This window comes from Xiphophorus maculatus, chromosome 15, assembly GCF_002775205.1.
Source record: "Xiphophorus maculatus strain JP 163 A chromosome 15, X_maculatus-5.0-male, whole genome shotgun sequence".
Taxonomy (NCBI): domain Eukaryota; kingdom Metazoa; phylum Chordata; class Actinopteri; order Cyprinodontiformes; family Poeciliidae; genus Xiphophorus; species Xiphophorus maculatus.
The window spans coordinates 11,304,808-11,324,439 of record NC_036457.1 but is presented as its reverse complement, the minus strand read 5'-3'; the positions used below and the strand labels follow the sequence as shown (position 1 = coordinate 11,324,439).

The 19,632-nt window shown below is 42.8% G+C and overlaps 1 protein-coding gene across 4 annotated transcripts in view; it reads left to right on the top strand.

The window, feature by feature from the left end:
• nhsl1 (NHS like 1) overlaps positions 1 to 17,825 on the top strand; it is a 95,928-nt gene extending 78,103 nt beyond the window's left edge. For 3 of the 4 annotated variants that reach the window (XM_023347594.1, XM_023347596.1, XM_023347598.1), the window contains exons 3-8: positions 1,411 to 1,538; positions 5,060 to 5,264; positions 6,702 to 6,833; positions 9,125 to 12,283; positions 13,381 to 13,519; positions 16,308 to 17,825. In XM_023347594.1, the coding sequence (XP_023203362.1) occupies positions 1,411 to 1,538; positions 5,060 to 5,264; positions 6,702 to 6,833; positions 9,125 to 12,283; positions 13,381 to 13,519; positions 16,308 to 16,959 (4,415 nt within the window). In that variant the 3' untranslated portion in view covers positions 16,960 to 17,825. The remainder of the gene's footprint in view (positions 1 to 1,410; positions 1,539 to 5,059; positions 5,265 to 6,701; positions 6,834 to 9,124; positions 12,284 to 13,380; positions 13,520 to 16,307) is intronic. The other variant, XM_023347597.1, reaches the window with a different exon arrangement.
• The last annotated feature ends 1,807 nt before the right edge of the window (positions 17,826 to 19,632 follow it).

Here is a 19,632-nt window from a genome sequence, read left to right as displayed (position 1 = left end):
ATTCATCAAGTGGTTCTGCATGTGTATCAAAAACAAACAAATATATAAAGTAAAAGCGTTTTTTTTTTTATTATTTTACATTCGTCCTAATTGGCAATGCTTCAAAAGGGGAAAAAATACATTTATAAAGAAGCGGATATTTGTTGATGTGACATTAAATCGAGTCTTAAGCAAGTTGATTGAAATCTAGTTTTTTAGATTTTGAACACATAAGGTGCACTATACTCAAAAAGTTGTGCAATAAAAAAGCAAAACAAAAGATGCACTAGTAAAAAAAAAAACAGGAAAACTCCAGACACTGACAAACAGAGCAACAATGTGTTAAATGCCCCCTGAGAGAACAGGAGGAAGCAGGGGAGAGAGGGATGGTTCTGCCATCTGTGTGTGACAGACTGAAACCGATATCACCTCCTCTGCTTCCACATAAACACATACACCTCTTCAGATCACACACACACTCATGCATGCACGTCATGTCTTTATGACAGCAGGTGGTGACAAAAAGACACAGAAGCAGCACTTGGCAGAGTACAAAAGGGATCACACTCACACAATTGTCAGATGTACAAAACAAGCTCAGTTTACAATATTTTCCTCTTCGGACAACAGAAAATCTACTTAGCAGATATGAGTGCCATATAAAATAGAGATGATAGATAAAAAGCTCAAAGCTTAATGTGTTATAATCTCAATACATTAAAAAATAATTAGTTTGAGTAATTTAAGTCAGAAAAGTGGAACTCATGTATAGATTCATCGGTCTCAAAAACCTGTTTGTATTGATTTTAATAATTAGGGTGTTCATACAATGTAAAATCTAAATTTGGTTTCTCACAAAATAAGAGTATCACATTAGACAAGAATGATTTTTGTATTGATTTGGTAAGTAATGGCTCATATTAAATCCTGGATAGATCGCAGATTTCCAAGCAGACAGTTACCGATATCCTCCATAAGAGAGGTAAGACCTCAAAGGTCAATGCTGAAGAAGCTCAGTGCTGTGTCCACGCATATTAATGGGAAATTAAATGGAGGGAAAAAGTGTGCTAGAAGACAGTTCACAACACCTAAGATTTCTCCTTTTGGGTCATAGATTATAAAATCCGGTTCAAAGCAGCAAATGTCTGTATTGCTCTTATTTGAATAAGTTAAAATGGCGTCATGTCCCTAGACAGATAAATACTGTCTAGCTCAACAGATCTCCTTTCCCCAGTTGTAACTAAAATTGAGTTAAGTGCCTTGATTAGAGAAAAACTCTTTGTAAACTGAAAAGTGTACAATCTTAACTTGTACATTTCTACTCAAGCTGTAGGAATACTGACAGCTGGCCATAAAGACACCTTGGTGTCACCTTCTTACAGCCACTGATGTTTTTTTTAATTTTTATTTTTATCTGTCTTTGTCCTCCAGAATGTGATAAGTTGAGGAAAGATGGCTTCCGGAGCTCTCAGTACTACTCTCAGGGTCCCACTTTCTCTGACCCCAAACAGTCCACCAGCAGCCTACAGGATGACGAGGATGATGAAAATGACAGAAAGGTATGTGTGTAAGCACAGATAGATGTGTAAGTTAACATGTTGAAAATATGTCTTTAACATTAGCAAAGTTGCTGAATTAGCAGTGCGGTATGAGGTGATTTCTTATCGTGGTCTTTGTAAACCAGTTTCCTCTTTGTCTTTGCAGTGTCCATGCTGTGAAACTCACTGATTGAAATGATTTAATGATCTCGGCATGTCGTAAAGTTCTGCAGAAGCCTGCTATGAAGCCTGTAATCGATCTTTGTCTGCCCTCTAGTGGCTAGAAAGTAAAATACATATTTTCAGACATTTCTGAGTTGCTAATTTATTTAGCTTTACTCAGTCAAGGTATTGATCACCTAATGCTCATTTTTGTACAAACTTAGAGTGGTGTGCATTTTGTTCATAGTGATTTTATTGAAGTAATGGAGAACAAAATTAGAAATAAAACTAAATTGAAAATTGAGAAAATACACAAAAGAGAAACAAAGGTTATGAAGCTAAACAAAGAAAGTTTTCTTTAATACACTTGTGATTATTGAACGTATTGGTAAACAGCACATTATATAAATAGAGTATAGTCTGAAAAAGATCAATTATGTTATAGCTCTTGGAAGATATGAAACAAAGAAAATTAAATCTACTGTAATAAAATATTTGTATTTCAAGGTTTATTACCTGTAATTTATTACCTATAATTTAGATTTACGTAGTCATCTATCAGTCTTTCGTACTGAAAGTTTACTTTAAAAGTGTTACGTTTGAAGTGTGATCTCAATTGAAATATCTGAAATAAATTCATAGTGAAATTTTGTATTTATATTTAAAAATAAGTAAGATAGGATATAGAACTTTAATTGAGTCATGAACTGTATATATTGGTACTATAACACTCATGTACTCTGTCACCAGTATAAAGTAAATTCAGTATTTATCTCCTTGGATTTTATGTTCCAGCTTACGTCTATTTTTCAGTTTAAGGATGCTCTGATCTTTGACCTTTATAACACTGTTATTGTAACTTGTCACCCTTTCTCTCGTCATTTTCATTTCTTCACACTAACCTACTTCCAACAGGCCATAGTTCCACTCCACTCTTGCCCTCTTTGTCTGCTTGCCGTCCGTTCTGCTGTTTGCCCTCTCTTTTCCCTGCCATCAGTACTTGTTGTTCTGATCCTAACTAAACCTGACAGTCTGTTTAGGAAAGGGAAACTGGGTTCATGTTTAACCTGGAGAAAATGTAGATAACAATCCATCCTTGTTACCAAAGTACCGCTCTGCTTTTTTCCCCTAAGATTGTCCTTCCCTTCTTCTGTTACCTTCTTACCTAATAATCCTTCATTAAGCTCCTGTTTTCATATTTTTTAGACTTCCTAGAGTTGCATATAAGGGATAATTGCTTACATCTAAACCAGTGATGAGCTAAAACTACTTTAAATTATATTAAGGTTCGTAAATCAGTCAAACTTGTAATAATTTAAAATCTATCTGAAGAGTAAATAGTTTTCTTTTCCAGTAAAGCACATTGTATAATCCTCAAGATTCCAAATTTATTTAAAGTGAACTTAATTTCAATCTGGAGAGACTCAGACGGAGATAAGAAGACAATTAGAAGAGTTTATTGACAAACAGAATTTAAAGTCTTTGGCGCTCGGGCCCCGGCTGGGGATAACGGTTATCGCAGCGTTAGCGATAGGCTTCAGATGAGCATCCCCGATGCTGTTAGGAACGTCATCCCCCAGGGCCCGGCACTGGTGGTGGAGGTTGAAGAAGGGTGCGGGCCTCAGGACCGGGCGAATGGAGGAGAAGGGGTGGTGGTGGGTTGAGCTCGGCTGGAGAGCGAAGGACGCTATGAATGAAGGTCCTTATCAGCTGGGACTTGGTCGATGATTGGACGTGACGTGGCTTGGTCCGGCGTTGATAGGTCGACGATTGTGGGCAGGTCGCTTCAATTAACGGGTCCCGGTGGGGATAAAAGACTCTTCCAGTTTGAATTTGCGCCTAGGCTTCATAATAAAATTTTGAAATAAAACTTCAATGCTTAAAATTGGTTTCAAAGGATTATCAGGAGCTTATGGCCTAATTCTGATGCCTAACTAAAGCCTAACATTATTATAAAAGAGAGAACATGAAAGAGATATGAACTTAAACATCTTCACCTGTCAGCATTGGCAGCACCAGATAGCCAACATGATTAAACTGAGAATGTGCCTTACTTGTGGTCAGCGTTTCTTCTTTTTCACCTCTCAGAATCAGCCTTGGTGTGTTTGTCGAGTTCCAAAAATTTAAGTTGTGCTCTTCTTTCTGTCCTCCAATCACTGAGTTGGTTGTCTGAATTGGCTGAGTTAAACTAATCATGCCTCTTTAGTGGGTGGAAGAAAAAAAAAAAGAAAAGCAATCTAAAAACAGTTTCACACAAACTGGAGTGAAGAGTGTGTGAAAGCACATTTAGCACTCCAGGCTTAGCGAATCGGAGATCAGCTCCTTTCTGGCTGAGAAAGCTTTTCTGGTCAGTGGTGTGTGGACTCCACAAACTGCTGCTAAACTTAAGATTTATTCATTTGCTCCACTGAATATTAAATGCCATTTTCACTCAAAAGTTTAACACCATTAACAATAAATACTCACTATGCAAATAATTAATAATTATTTTTTAAAGAGTTCTGGATCAACAAAATAAGTTGATCTTAAAGGAATTCTTTTATTTTAGTCCGTAAAACACAGTAAGGTTATAGACTTGCCATGCTCTTAAATCCTAGGCTCTGACTAAACTAAAGAGTCACTTCTTTAGGTGTGTTATGGGAGTCAGTCAATGCGTAGCACCACACCTCCACTTAGGGGTGGGCATTTACCGTATCGCTTGTCATTTATCATGGAACATTTCTCATCACACACACAATTTTGATTTATAACTGACTCAAGAAATTCCAGTTAATAATGTTAAATAAATAAACAACACTGACAGTATTTTCAGAAACTTAAATTTCTATTTGTTCCATATCATCCTCCCCCTACATCCAGTACAAACAAACAGAGCTTGTGTGGCACCATGAATGTGAAGGGATCTCTCCAGGATTATTTGGAAGTGTTTTCCTCTAGATGAAAACACAAAGATGTTAAAATGACTGGTTTGCTGGTGACTAATGGCTCAATTTAACATAGCTGTCTGTTCCCCTGTGCGATTTTACGATTGAGGGCTCTTAGTGTTCCAGCTCGGTTGACCGCTTGAGTGATTCTGTCTCTCTCCTTGCTGCTGGCCTGCAGCTTTTATTGCGCCATCTTCAGCTGTTTGGTCAACAGGCTGATTTCATTTGGATCCGACTGATCATAAAACATCTTCATAGCACCAGAAACACTTATAGGTCAATCCATGAAGAGCCTTCAGTTGATGATTTAAGACAAGTATCTGGAGTTTTTAAATTTCCAATCACATTTTTTTCCCTCCCATGTTTTGTCGTACTAGTTCCTGCTGCTTCTCACCGTTTCTTTTGAGCTTCATATTTTCCGCCGCATTAAACTTTCGTTTTGTTGTCCTCCTCCAGTCGACAGCTTCGTCAGTGGAGGATGACAAATCTCAGCTCTCCGTGAGATCCCCGACGCCGCAGGGTGGGAGCGAGGTGGGGGAGGCGTCTGAAGTTGACGGGCAGGTGGTATGGAACAAAGCTCCGCCTCTCCCGACCCCGGAGGAGAAGATGAGGCAGGCGGCTCAGGCCGTGCCCACAGATGTGGTGCCCATCAACATTACAGGTGTGTTATATTGTTTTCTTATAGCTCAGAAGGGAAACAAGTTGCCTCGCCTGTTCTTTCTCTTACTCTCTGAGCTGAATATAAATTAATCAGGAACTGTATCGCATCACTTAGGGAAAAAAAATGAAACTGTCCGTCATGGAGGTTTACTTTCCATCTCCTATTCCATCCTATCTGAATGGGTTTGACCTTCACCTTTCCTCTATGCATGTGTGAGTGAGTGTTTGTGTGTGAAAATCTGTTGACAGCTTATCCAGAGGTCGACGATTCTTGCTGACTTTGTCAGATCCCCATTGTTTTTGACACATGGACACACAGCAAAACATGTCGACATAACCCTGTTAGCATGTCATTTGTATTTCACTGCTATCCAATAGAAACATCTCATTTAGCAAGATTTGGTGTTTAAAACATAAATGGAAGCATTCTTATTATTTGTATTCTTCCACTATTCGTTATTTACCTACAGCTGCTCCTGCAGACACTAATCAGAGCCTAATCTGGTCTTACTCCACTCATTTAGTATTGACTTCAGCTGCTGTCACTTCAGGTCATCGAGAGAACTTCCAAAGCGCACATGCAGACTCGTGGAGAGATCAGAGACTTTACTGTCACTTTGAGGAGAAGCCTGAGAGACACTATCTGGCCTCCTATCAAATCCTGCTTCCCCGACGCTCCGCAGCTTGTCACCAGCTAGCCACACAGCACAAAGAAAGGGAGTTTACTCTGACATTTCAGTCTTCCTGAAGGGAAACTAGACAGAGTGAGAGGGGCATGAAGCACTGTCTGTGTGAATGTGCACACTTCATGTCATGCTGTATCTGCCATGTGCATGTTTTTTTTTTTTTTACCTTTATCTACCTTAGTTGCTCATATTTAAAGAAATAAACATTAACCAATTGCCAAACCATTTTGTTGTAAAGAACTTTGCAATTATTGCATGATGCCAATATTTTTTAATTGTATTCACTCAAATTTAGATGTTAAACTTCAATTTTTGGGATAATTTCTCTTCATCAAACATCCTTAAGAACTCTTTGCAGCTTTTAAAGTTTATTTTTAAAATAATCTGAAGCTGCTACATGATTCTAAATTGCTTATAAATATGTAATAGTTGTAGATTAAATGAATAATTACAATGCATTTAATGTACTGGCATTATTGTGTATATTTGGTCTCTGCAAAATACTAAGACAGTTCAGAAGTTCTGGTTAGATTTAAGTCTCATTTTGATATTAGTTAATAAGAATAAAACAACATAACAAATACTTTAATGTTTGAACTTACTCTCACTTCCTGACCTGTTAATGTTGCATGTTGAGCTTTTTAAAAACCCTGAAACCCTCTGCATGTCGTCGAGTTTGTTCCTTCTGACTAACCGAGTGCTGTTTGCCTGTGTGTCTTGCCTGCCTTTGCTCTCGCCCTCCCGGCCTCCAGGGGCAGTGTTTGACCGCCAGGCGAGCATCCGGCGCTCCCTCATTAACACTGACACCGTGCCCCGCCGGCCCAAGAAGGTCAAACGCAGAAAGACTATATCAGGGCTGCCTGACAACATCAACCAGGAGCTAGGTACGGATCTCTGCGGAGCCCTCTGTGCTAACTCTCTGCATGAGCATCCTGCACTCTGTCACAACCATTGAAAGCTTTCTCTCTCTTTTTTTTTTTATCTATGCCTGGTGGGTTATCTTTTCTTTTTTATATAAAGAGAAACATTATGTCTTGCTATAGTCTTCCTACCCCTTGAATTGAATTATTTCAAATGTTGTCATGTTACAACCAACATTTTAATATATTTTATATACATTTATGTGAAGGACAGACATAAAGTAGTGCTTAATTTATGAAAAGAAAACAATATTGGTGTGGATTTGTACTGAACTGACCCATAGTCAGCTGCAGTCTCCAACAGGTTTCCTGATATCCTTTAATTATCTTCAAATTAACTCTGACATGCTTCCTTGTCCTGTGGAAGAAAAGCAAGTCATAGCATGACACTTCCACTTCCATGCTTCACCCTGGGAATGGTATGTTCAGCTTGATTTTTTTTGCCACAGAAAGCATTTTGCACTTAGGTTTTAAACCTTTAGTCTCTTCCACATGTTTGCCATGTGATATATCCATGACTTGGTTTGAGCCATTCAGATTTTCCCACCAGAGTTCTGGATCTCTGCAGCTTCTCCAGAGCTGCCATGGATCTTATGGCTGCATCTCTGATTAAAGCTCCTTTTATACAACGTCAGTTTACGTTGTATAATAAAAAGCATAATTAAAAATTTGTGATTAAAAACCTTTTTTTTAATTTTTGCTTTTTTCTCTCATTTCCCCTCCAAATTTGTGAGGCACCTGCCAGGGGACCCGCATCCCCCACTTTGAAAAACACTGAGCTCTTCACAGAACCTCTGAATTTATACTGAGATTAAATAAAACATACTCTATTTATTAATTAGGTGACTTCCAAAGGTCATTGGTTGCATTAAATTTTATTTAGAAGGGAGTGAAAGCAAATGTAGACCACACTTTTCAGATTTTTCCTTGTAAAACATTTTATCCAAGGAAAAAGTTTTGGAATTTCTTTCCCCTTTAAGATTGGTCACGACTTTGTGTTGGCCTGTCACATAAAATCCCATTATATTTCATTGAGATTCATGGGTGTAATGACAAAATGTGAAAAAGTTCAATGTGTATGAATTTTAAGTTACTGGTAATTGACAAAAGCCTTGCAGCAGCTCATATTTCATTGTTGGAGTTCTGCTCTCCTCCACCCAGTTAAACTGAGCTCGCAGCCAACAACCAGTTATAGAGGCTTCAAGTCTTTTTGTGGTTATAATTGTGCTTTCATAGAGTTTTTTCTTAGTCTAGCGACATTAGGTGTTTTGTTTCTGGAAATTGTGCTTCAGAATAAATTACTCTCCAAGATCTGAACCATTCCTATAAAAGGTTATGTGCTTCTCTAACCTTAGTTACTCTTCTGGGTGTTAAGCGACAATAACCTCTTTGAGCTGACACAGTGCTCTGACAGTGCAGCATGACTAATGTTTACATTTCCCTCAATTGTCACATGGTTGCAGCATTTCATGTCCCTTTTCTTTCTTTGGTCACTGAGATCAATCAGGATAGATTGGAATGGAGCTTTAAAGTCTGGTTAGTACCCCCTTTGACTACAGCGTCTGAGTGTCGGCAGAGCTCACTCCGGGGAAATTGTCCCGCTGCTTTGTCCCCTCCCTCCTTTAGTACTGGAGCTGCCTGCAAAGTAGAGATGTAGCTTAATCTATCTATTGCAGCAGAAGCAGCAGCCAAGCTGTCAGTCCGGCTTTTAGCAGAGGAAGGGAGAGGGTGTATGCGTGGTGTGGAGACAGAAGGAGGAGAGAGAAAGGAAAGTATGCAGGAGTGAGTGCGCGAACACAAACATCAACAGGAGAACCATCATAAATGAGATTAGACATCCTCTCTCTGTACATTCACTCCTCAGACTGTGCACAAGCCAGTATGGTTAGTACGTGTATCTTCTTTCGGTGCATGTTCTTGGGTTTCTGATCTTGAATGAGCATGTTTGCAATGCACATGCACGCTCGTGTCTTGTGTGTAAATGTTAATGCGGGTGAAGTGGTCAGTAATCTATTAGGCTGAGCTACAATAAGATTCAGAGAGGAAGTGCAGTGGAGAGTGTCTCCTATCATCATTTCCTCATTAATGACAAAGACCAGATTCTATTAACGCATGCGACACGGTTACGGTAAATCAAATTAGTAATCTCTTTTTGTGACCAGTTCATCTGAAAGTCCGGTCCGATGAGAAGAAGACTCCGTTGAACCAGAGAAAAGATTTTTCACCATCACATGTTTCTTTTTTTTCCCCCACAGCAGCTAAAGGGCGAGGCGGAGAACTTCGGCCACAGTCCATGTTCATCCCAGGACAGTACTCCACTTTGGGCCGAGTGGGGAGCGTCAACTCAACTCTCCGACATTCAGAGACCAGAGACTCGAGCTGCCAGACGGAGGAAGTGAAGATTGTCCCCCCGTCTATGAGGAGAATCCGGGCGCAGAGAGGACAGGGGATTGCCGCTCAGATGGCCGGTATATCTGCTTCCTCTTCCACGGGAAGCATCTCCATCTCCAGCAGCGACAGCTCGGGGGTCGTAATGATGCCCCATCTGTTTAACGGAGACCCCTCCCGTTTTCACAGCCTCCCTCGACAAGGTGCTAGAGTGTCTCTCAGTGCTGATCCTATCTATAGCAGCACGCCCAAAAAGGCAGAGGACCAGCCTCAGAGGCAGATTGGGAAGCTACAGGTTGACGACACGGTAGTGCACATGAGGAATACTCCGAGGATGAACTCTTTACCCAGGCCCAAGTCTCAAGAAGTGAGAGGGACGCACCCTGCTGAGTGGGGAGGCAGCACGGCGTGCGTCGTCTCACCTCATGCTGCTTATTCCACTTCCTACATCCCCAATGCCACACTGTCTAGCTCGACTGAAGTGATTAGCCTCAAGTCCTCCAGTCAGTCAGTTTCAGCTTACCCCATGTCTCGAGCACTCAGCCAGGCTTCCTCTACCAACACCGACCACCTGATGTCCAGTCCAACCGCTTTTAGCCACAGCCCATCCTTGACCACTTCCACCCGGATGCACACACCTCAGGACATTTGTCTCACACCTACCAGGCCAGCTAGTGAGTCGGGTCACTCAGACAGCAGCATCCACAGCCACAGCACCCTGGCCCCCACTCCGCCGTCCTTCCTACCAGAAGAGAATTGGATCTATGACACGCCTGAAAATGTGATGACCCCACACCGCACCCTGACCTCCAGCTGCTCAACCCCAATCAACCAGCTCTACAGCAGCTTGGAACACTCCTCCAGGACCACCACCGACTCAAGTTCACTCTACTCTCAGGATAACGATGGGTACTACACCTCTATGCACCTGGATTCGGGTCTACGCTCCCGAAGTCACGGTAGCGGGCATGGTGCCACAGCTGGACGAGCCTCCAGACACAGCATGTATGAGTGTCGCGAGATGGTCGGTGAGGAAGACTCTGGGAGCCTCTACAGTGACCGCTCCCTCTCCCGCAGCATCTCCCTCCGCAAGTCCAGGAAACCCCCGCCTCCCCCAACTCGCACAGACTCTCTGAGACGCAAGCCTGCAACAAAGAAACCCCTAGGAGGCGTTGCCGCCATTAGCGGTGCTAATATTCCGAATGGCAGTATGCTCAGTGAGACTTTGATTGCTAGCTTGCAGCAAAGCTTACAGATGGGACTGAGAGAAGGAAAGGGAAAGGGTGCTTCGCCCTCCTCACCATCGCACAGTCCAAGCAGTGACTATGATGACCCTTGGGTGATGCGGTCACGCAGTCAGAGCAGCATCAGTGCAGGTAGCTCTGCAGCCTCGCTAGCAGCTAGTGCCAACGGTGCTGGCATGCCAAGCGTGTACTCTCTCTGCCACGTCACGCCCACCCCCAGTGACACCAGCAGCTTGCGTTCTGACTATGCCGAGTCCTGGGGATACTACTCAGACTACCCACGTAGCCAAGTTGACCAGAGGGTCCAGACACCTCCTGGCCATGCTGCAGATAGGGTCACAGCTGGGAGTCATCCAGGAAAGTTTCGGAAAGCAGGTCAGACCCAGGGGGCTCCATCTCAGGAAGTAGAGGTGTCTGCAAAGAGCAAACCCTCCAACTCCTCACCGGACCGGGTGCACAGACTCACCTCCCCATCCAGCGGCTATTCCAGTCAGTCCAACACCCCCACAGCTGGAACACCGGTACCCGCATTCGTCAGGTCCATGTCTCCGTCGGGTGGAAAACCTAGACCGAAAGTCCCGGAGAGAAAGTCGTCTCTACTCTCCTCGGTTTCTGTCTCATCCTCCTCTACTTCGCTGTCCTCCAATACCTCAGACAGTCTGAAGTGCTCTGGTCCCCTTCCACCACTTCCACCACTGCTGTTCTCCTCCTCAGCTCCCACCACCCCTCTCAATGCACCTCCACCCTTCCCTCCCCCTCCAAGTTCTACTCCTCCACCTCCGCAGGATACTTCTTTCCCTGCTCACTCCACTTCCCCAGAATTTCCTCCTCCACCGTCCCCAGACATGCTAATCCATACCAGCTCATCTTTCAATGGGAGCCTCAGTCCACCCCCTCCCCCGCCTCTCCCTGCCATAGGGCCCCCTCCACCTCCTCCACTTCCTACTTTTGCTTCAGTGTGTACCTCTCCTCCTAAGAAGACAGCAAAATATCCTCCTATGGCAGATCTTTCCAATAGCCCCTCAGACTCACCCAAGCCCTTGATCACCCCGTTTGCGCTGCAGAGTGTTCAGCTCCGCTCAGTTAGACGACCAGAGAATGAAATCAACAGTAAATCAGACAACATCGAAACAAATCTAGAAACCATTTTGGGTCTGAAACATCAGGACCAGGAGTTGTCTTACTCTCAAGGCCATCCCACTGTACTGACCTCATTGACTGGCTCATCCGAACAGGATTCGCTCAAGGCCCCGCCGTCACCTGTGTCGCAGCTCCTGGAAGAGCTGTCACTGGACTGCAGTTTCACAGATGAAACACCAGATGGCGCTCCCATCAATGGGGAAACTGATGAGCAGAGTTACCGTATGTTAAACGGTGAAGAAAACCAGGAACGTAGCTCCCCCATCAAACAAAAGCCCCCAGCCGTCGCCAAGAAACCCAAAGTTTCTCTGATATTACCGTTTAGCACAGGCGAACATGTCCAGCCACAGCTTCTGCATGCAACTCCTCTAACCCAAGCAGATGACCAAGTGGATGCACCACACAGGCAGATAGAGGAGGAGGTGATAGAGCAAAGCGAGGAACAGGAAGAGGATACTCAAGAAAGCTTTGAGCTGTCAGGGAGAGGTGAGACATCACCAGACCAGGATGACTCCTACTGTACAAATGAAGATAGAAGTGATGATCTTGAACTTGCAAACGGAGAGGTTCATGAAGAAGAAGAGGAAGAAGATGGAATGAGTAGCACCACTGGGTCAATCAGCTCCAAGGATGATGATATAGGTGGGTCTGAATTCAATTTTGTATTCATTTTTAACAGGATAGACTCTCATGCCAGAAACTTCAACACTTAAGCTTTATTTGATAATCTTCTATGGTTAGAAGTTGAGCTATTGGCTGCTGTTAGAGTTGAAATTAGATTTTTTTTTCTGGTTATGAAAACTGAATGTTGTGGCTTATCACTGGGCCAGCAGTGCTGCTGCATAAAATCAGACTTTCTTCTTTATACACACTTCCTTTTTTCCACCCATCCCACCACACTCTCTCTGGGAAGTTCCAACAAAGGCTGGAAAAGTGTGGATTTTCCTTTCAGATCTGAAGTGTGAAAAAAGAGAGCTGGAAATATAATTGTGTTTCCAGACTTTATTTCCAAACTCATTGTCTAAAAGTTGCACTTAGCTTTCCCTCCATCCTTCAACCCATCAATCCAACTATCTAATCTTTAACCCATCTGCCAGGCCATTTATTTATACATATGTCCTCCTCTTCATCCATCCTACTGTTTTTGAGCCTTCTGTCTTCCTTTAATTCTTTTATGTTTAAAACTTAAAGAATAGGCTAAAAATAGACTAAGAATTTGATATTTGAATCTGCAAAAGGGAAACCACTCTAAGTCCAAATATTCATTTTCTCTTTCTTTTTTTTGGGGGCTGTTCTTCCATACTCCATCTCTGTAAATCAGTCCTTTCTGGCCCGGTCCACCCCTCCTCCCCTCTCTCTCCCTCTCTCACTCTCTTCGTATGAGGTAAGGATGGGGGCACGTGTCCCAGGGGAGACGCTGTTTTGTGGTTGGAGGGAGATCGGCGGGGGGAGGGGCTACATGGTGGAGTGAAGGGAGGGGAACTGATCCTGTAGAGAGGATGAAGGGGAGGACGGGGCGAGTGTAAACTGTGACTGCAGGCAGTTGATGCTCAGACCTGAGCGAGGGAAGGATGAGAAGGCGACATATGGAGTGGAGGAGAATGTAAGAGGACAGTCAGGGATTCCACCTCTTTGGATATCACCAGGTTAAAGCGACAAGATGGAGACATGAGTGGGTTTTTTTTGACTTGTTTTTTTGTGTGAAGATGTAAATAAGTTGCCTTTTTTCCCCCCCTCAGGTGAGGTTTTTGAACCCAGCACGGCTGAATCGTCTCCGCCCCCGTCAGCGAACGGGGCGTCTGAGAAGAACATGGTGACCCCTACTCCCACTGCTACCCGACCCAGAACCACAGAGGACCTCTTTGCTGTGATTCACAGGTAGGAACTCATCACAACTCCCCTAATCTCAGGGTCCAACTTCAGAAATGTAATTTGTTCTCCTGAGCCGCCTCTTATTTATCGCTCCTGCTTCCGAATCCTCTATCAACATCCAATTCTCTCATCCTCACAAACTGATAAGCTCCTTCCTCTCCATCACCGTTCAGGACTTGATTTCTTTTCCTCTACCTCCACTTCTTCACCTCTCTGACATAACTTTACCAATCCAGCACTGTCCAGTATTGAAGCAAGCCTTTTCTGGACAGTTTAATGACGAAACGCGATGTTTCAGGAGCCAAAATGAGTCATTAAATGTTCATGAAGGCATCTGTGTTCATTTAGTCACATTATCATTGCTCATTCTCAACAGGAGAGGAGGGAAAAAAAGACAGTTTCTTCATTTATTATTAACTATTGAACACCCTTAAGTCCTAATCTAGGTTAGGGGCCACTGGAGACTTTCCCATCTTCAGTCTTCACGTTTCTGCTCTCTGTGACACATTCTGCATACGTTGCTCTGCCTTGCTCCGCATAAATATCCCATGCAGCCCGCCAGTTTGTGCTCCACGGTCACGTGCGACGGCAGCGGCAGTCGGACTTCTCCCTGAGCTTCACAGCGTTTCATTTTCACAGGATTTTATCTCCGCTCAGAAGAGGGGTTTTCGGTGCATTTATGGCACCCGTTGCGTCACGTGTACAAGTATGGTGTTGTGCAGCCTAATTAAAGATGAAGACTGCATGCAGCTCGCAGGCGAGTTGTTTGTATTTGTTCGGCACACTCCTCCTCCACAACACCTCGGGGGGGACGGAGCGTAAAGAATAATTTCACATTAGGATTTCTGGAAGTGCTAGACATTTACAGATTTTTTTTTGTTAATGATCACAATTGGAGATTTTTAGCAGCAAAATGGGCAGAAATTTAAAATAAATTGGATATTTCGGAGCAACATACGTTCAGTGACTGTTTCTCTTTCTTAGGATGATAAAAATTTGTGTAGCAGGTTGCTTAGTAGAGGTAATAGTGTTGAGTAAAAAAAAAAATAAAATTAAGAATTCATGAATTTTATCCCCATTTTTATGTCGCTAACCTCTATCTGAGTTTTATTAAACCCATAAAAGATTACAATTTAATGCCTTTGATCATCAAAGGAAAAAAAAATCCAGATTTTTCAATGCGGTCGCTGATTGGAGACAGTAAAGGAAAAATTTGCCGAGTTTAAACTCTGACCAAGCAATTGAAGCTGGGAGACACCAAGTTATTTTTAGCTTTCACATCTGGTTTCTGTAGGTTTTTTTTTTTTTAGTTACTGATGAACATCCTGTGTGAAAAGTCTTCAGAGCCCAAGCAGAAAACTTATCTGAAATAAAACACTCCAAACCGGCCAGGAGGAAGAGATCGATGGCGTGCTCGGAGCTCGGTCTCATATTGCACATGTGTTCACCTCTAGAACTGTTGATGCTGTTCAGTATGCCGTTATCACGGTCCACTGGATCCAGGTTCCCTATCTTATGCAATGCTCAAGTGACAACAGCAACTTGCAGAGGGAGGCTGCAGGGATGAGATCGAATTTAGGCCAAAAATGCATTTTGAAGAGAGATTCTCCAATAATCGATCATGTTTTCAGTCCTCCCTCTTTTGACCTTCAGTGAGAGCTTTATTTTTTTTTCTCCTGTTCCTAAATGGAGGATTTTTTTCGGTGAAGACTAGAGGATTACAGATTCTACATATGTCCTTCACATATCGTTACCTTGAGCATCAGGTTCCCCTTCTGCATTTTCAATGCATTTAATTACATTCTCACAGGAGCGCTACTAGGCATACTGGGGCATCAGACTCTTTTAAATAAAACATTTACTCTAGTGTTCTGATTTTAATCACTTTGGTCTAAATGGACATTTTACTCTGTACACTATTTAGTGGTGCACAACAGACAAATATCCTGTAACTCTGTTAAAAGGTTCTGGAGATCCCTTCTGGTGCTTGATATCCTTTTCTTTGTTTTAAAAGTGCTTAAATTTTGAGTAAAGTGTTTAAGGTAGCTTAAAATTGGCATTTTTTAAATGTTGCTACCAAAACCTAACAACTTACTCTTGCCTGGTAAAACAAACCAACAAAACCGCTTTGGGTAGATTAATCATTATTTCTAAGTAAGAATTGTGTAAAGCGCTTAAACCAGTTTTATAAAAATATCTCTCCTCATCAAAATTAGTTTAATTATATCAATTTCTAGATTATTTCATCTGAAACTTGCTAAATTAAAATAAATATATTCATTTTAACTTATTCTAGTTTACATTGACTTAATCTTTAGGCGAAGCAGCAAATATTTGTCTATTTAAATTTTACTAATAAAATGGAAGAACAAAGCATGAAAATATAGCAGAGAGATGAGAAGGTACAAATGGTGCTCTACAGAGTTTCTGCATTGTTTTACACATAATTATTTCCATTTTATTTCTTGAAAGCCGTAAATTGACTCGATTGTTCAGTACAAAAAGGACGTTTATTATGTTTGAGAGGCAAACTTGATTATTATGCCACTATCAAAACTTTTCTTGAAAATGGTCTCAAAACAATATTTGTTGTACAGCAAAATTTGTTGTAGTGGCCGGTGTATGCAGGGTAGCAAACAGCTCTGTCAGAAGAAATTGAATGACAGACATTGTGCGATACGTGAAATCCCCCCACTTTTTATATATTTTTACATGTGTTGTACTTAGATTATTGTACTTGTTGTGGTTAATTTAACCCTTGAACTCACTGTTAAAGTCGTCTTTGTGTCCACAGGTCCAAGCGGAAAGTTCTGGGACGTAGGGAGTCTGAAGAAGACAAATCCCTAACTGGGAGCCAGCCCCAGTCTCCACCGTCGACCCCCACCAGCCTGTCTCCGGGGACGGTGTCACCGCTGCCCCGCCAGGCGGGCTCTATCCAGCGCAACCTCCGCAAGACCTCCACCAGCAGCGATTCCTTCAAGGCCCTCCTCCTCAAGAAGGGAAGCCGCTCCGAGACCAGTTTCAGGATGTCTGCCGCCGAGATGCTTCGCTCCACTGACCCTCGCTTCCAGCGAACACGCTCGGATGGCTCATTAGACCCCGCTCTGGGTTCGCCCACCTCGCCGATTACCCCAAACAGCCCCTCCAACTCTCCCAGCCGAGGTAAGAGGGCATCCGAACTGGAGTGGGGCCGCTACGAGGGTCTGTCGTCGCCTACATCCTCGCCCTACTCGATGGGCATCTCAAAGTTCGGACGCTCTCGCACGCCGCCGTCTGCCGCCAGCAGTAAATACAACGCCCGGAACAGAATCCTCAGCAGCCCCATGACCGTGATCTGCGAGCGCGAAGGAGAGCTGGCTGAGAGCGAGAATGGAGAAACTGCTGAAGATCTGTCCGACCCAGCGGTCCGGACTCTCCCCGTGCTCACAGACTCCAATGGCACTTGATAAGCTGAGCTCATGTGGAACATAACCTAGAAGGGGGTCCAAAGAGGGCCCTCCCCGAGCTCCAGCCCCCTTTGTGCTGCCTCTGACGGAGGGATCTGATGCCAGTGGTCACCTGATCATGAACCACGCAAACCTGTCTGAAGTGGAAAAATGGCTCTGCTAGTATGATTTCATTCAATCTTGTAGTGATTCACCTCCTGTTAAAAGAAGTCCTTCTTTAACATCTGGTGTCTTTTATTTAAATGTTTTAATTATCCCTCTAGTTTAATTAAAGAACAAGCATTTGAGGGCAAGCTAAGGTGAAGGAATCAGAGTTGTAAACATTTAACTTTGCAGCTGTGGCAGCTGGAAAGTAAAGATGTGGTTTTTGCTCAGCTTCTGAAAACTCAGTTTCTGTGTTTTGCTGCCTGGCTTTAGAAAGTGACTGAAAGCAGCACCGTTTACAAAGTCAAACTGGAGGACCAGGTACAGCAGACAGAAAGCCTGACGGTACACCTTCAACTGTAGAAACACCAGCTTTTTACTTTCTCCTCACAGCTCAGCCGTTAATGTGTTCAGTGGTCCACAGGACGTGCAGAGGGGCTCAGTGCTGCCACCCAGAGATGGGATCAGTGCGGACGATACCAAGACTGGATGAAAAAAATCTTGACTTTTAGTTTGTAGACTTTGCACTGTGCATAGATCTGTTTCTGTTTGTGACTTTGAATTATGTTTTAAAGATCGTTTTAGTTATGAGTTGTGTTTGGGAGTTAAATATAAACCTGTAAATGTATATTAAAAGATCTTATTTTATTGTCCAGCTCTTTTAGTTTTCATGTGGGTAACCAAAGAGTTTATTATTAAACAGAACTGGCTGTTAATCTGAACTCAAACTGAGGGTGTGTTTTTGTCTGGCAACAAATCTGTTTGATGTTTGTAGAGCTTAAATGATTTCTTTTACGATGTCTGACTAAGTCTGACTAATTGTTTTATAAACTATAAAATTTTAGAGCCCTGTGTTTACTTTTACATCGTTTATTTCTCGTTGCAGGGCATTGGGATTTTGTTCCTTATTCCTTATAAGGAGGGTTACTTCATAGTTCTCATGTCAAATTTCAGTACTCTACACTTTTTTATATTTAGATTGCTGTATAAATACAAAGAATTACTTTGGCAATAATCTTCTGTGCTCAGGAATTAAATATGTAACATGGATGGTCAAATGTTGGACTAAAAGATGGATGGATGGATGGATGGATGGATGGATGGATGGATGGATGGATGGATGGATGGATGGATGGATGGATGGATGGATGGATGGATGGATAATGGCTCACAGATGAATGTTTGGATGATGTATAGATTGATTGATGAATGGATGATCCGGATTTACAATGGATTGATGAACCAACAGATGATGGATGTGTACAAAACTTAGACAACTGGATTGAGAATACAATTTGGAAGTACAAGACCTGGAAAAACATTAGACCTCCATAGATTTCCAGGCTGTTTAGGAGCCATGATTGTAGGCTTGTAGTTTGATATAAACATTTCTTTTAATATTCCTCTTACTGCTCCTGTCCTCATTCCTGACTTGTGTAAATCTTTTTCTGGGGCTCACAGCTGGGTAAATATGCTCCCTTCAGATTTATGAACCAAACTGACAGGCGTGTGAGGTACCAGCCGTACCAGCCTGTGTGTCTCTCAGCCTCTCTGTGGCGATGACCGAGCGCTTGTCTCTCGCTTGGAAACATCTCAGTTCTGCAGCTTTGTTAGAGGCTGGTTGGCAGATAGGGGTGGGAGTGAAGTGCCAGGCTCCATTTATACGTCTGTAATAAAAAAAAAAAAGGTGATATTTAAATATGTCAGTTCTCTCTGTGTGTGATGCAGGGCCATCTGGCTGCCTGACGCACCAAATCATATCCTCATTAGCGCCGTGGTCATGCCATGCTCCTCGGTCATCTGGAAAGCTCAGCCCCCTCCTCTCTTCTTCCCCTTCTATGGGGTCATCAGTTACATCTCCTCCTGGACATCCTCGTTAGGGATCTGAGCAACAGTGAGCCGTTCGGACTCCACACTGTCCACAAGATCAGTAAAAAAAACTAAACAAAAAAATGCTCTCGGGAAGGAATTGGAACGGAAACACAGATCTCCTCATACAGTTTTGTGTGATTCAGCAGTCACCTGTCCTCCACAAGCTGCCTCCATCTGGCCATCAGAAGGGAATCAATACCCTCCCCTCCCGGCTATGATCACACTCCAGACGCTTCCTGCTGTCCTTCTGTTAGCACGTGCATCTGCGCAGCATCTTCACAGGGTGTGACTAAAAAAAGAGCTCAGCAGAGTAATCTGGAATATTTCCAGCCCTGCAACATACTGCAACCTGGTCAACATGCTGCTACGGCTCCCCAGATCTGAAAACTAGTCAGTGTCTTGGTGCTGTTTGAATTGTTGATCACTTACCTTTTTTTTTCTCCAGGAGATTCTAGTGGATTTTAAAAATGTATGTGTTAAACATGTTAAAATCTTGAAAGGCTTTTAGGGAAATTTGATGTCCTGTTTTCCTTGTGTAGCTGGTTTTTGTTCTCCATGCTTCAAAGAGGAGTAGTTCACTGTGAGGTATTGACACATATAATAAGGTCTGACCTGGAGATTTATCAGGTTTTAATACATACAAACTCATTTGTGTAA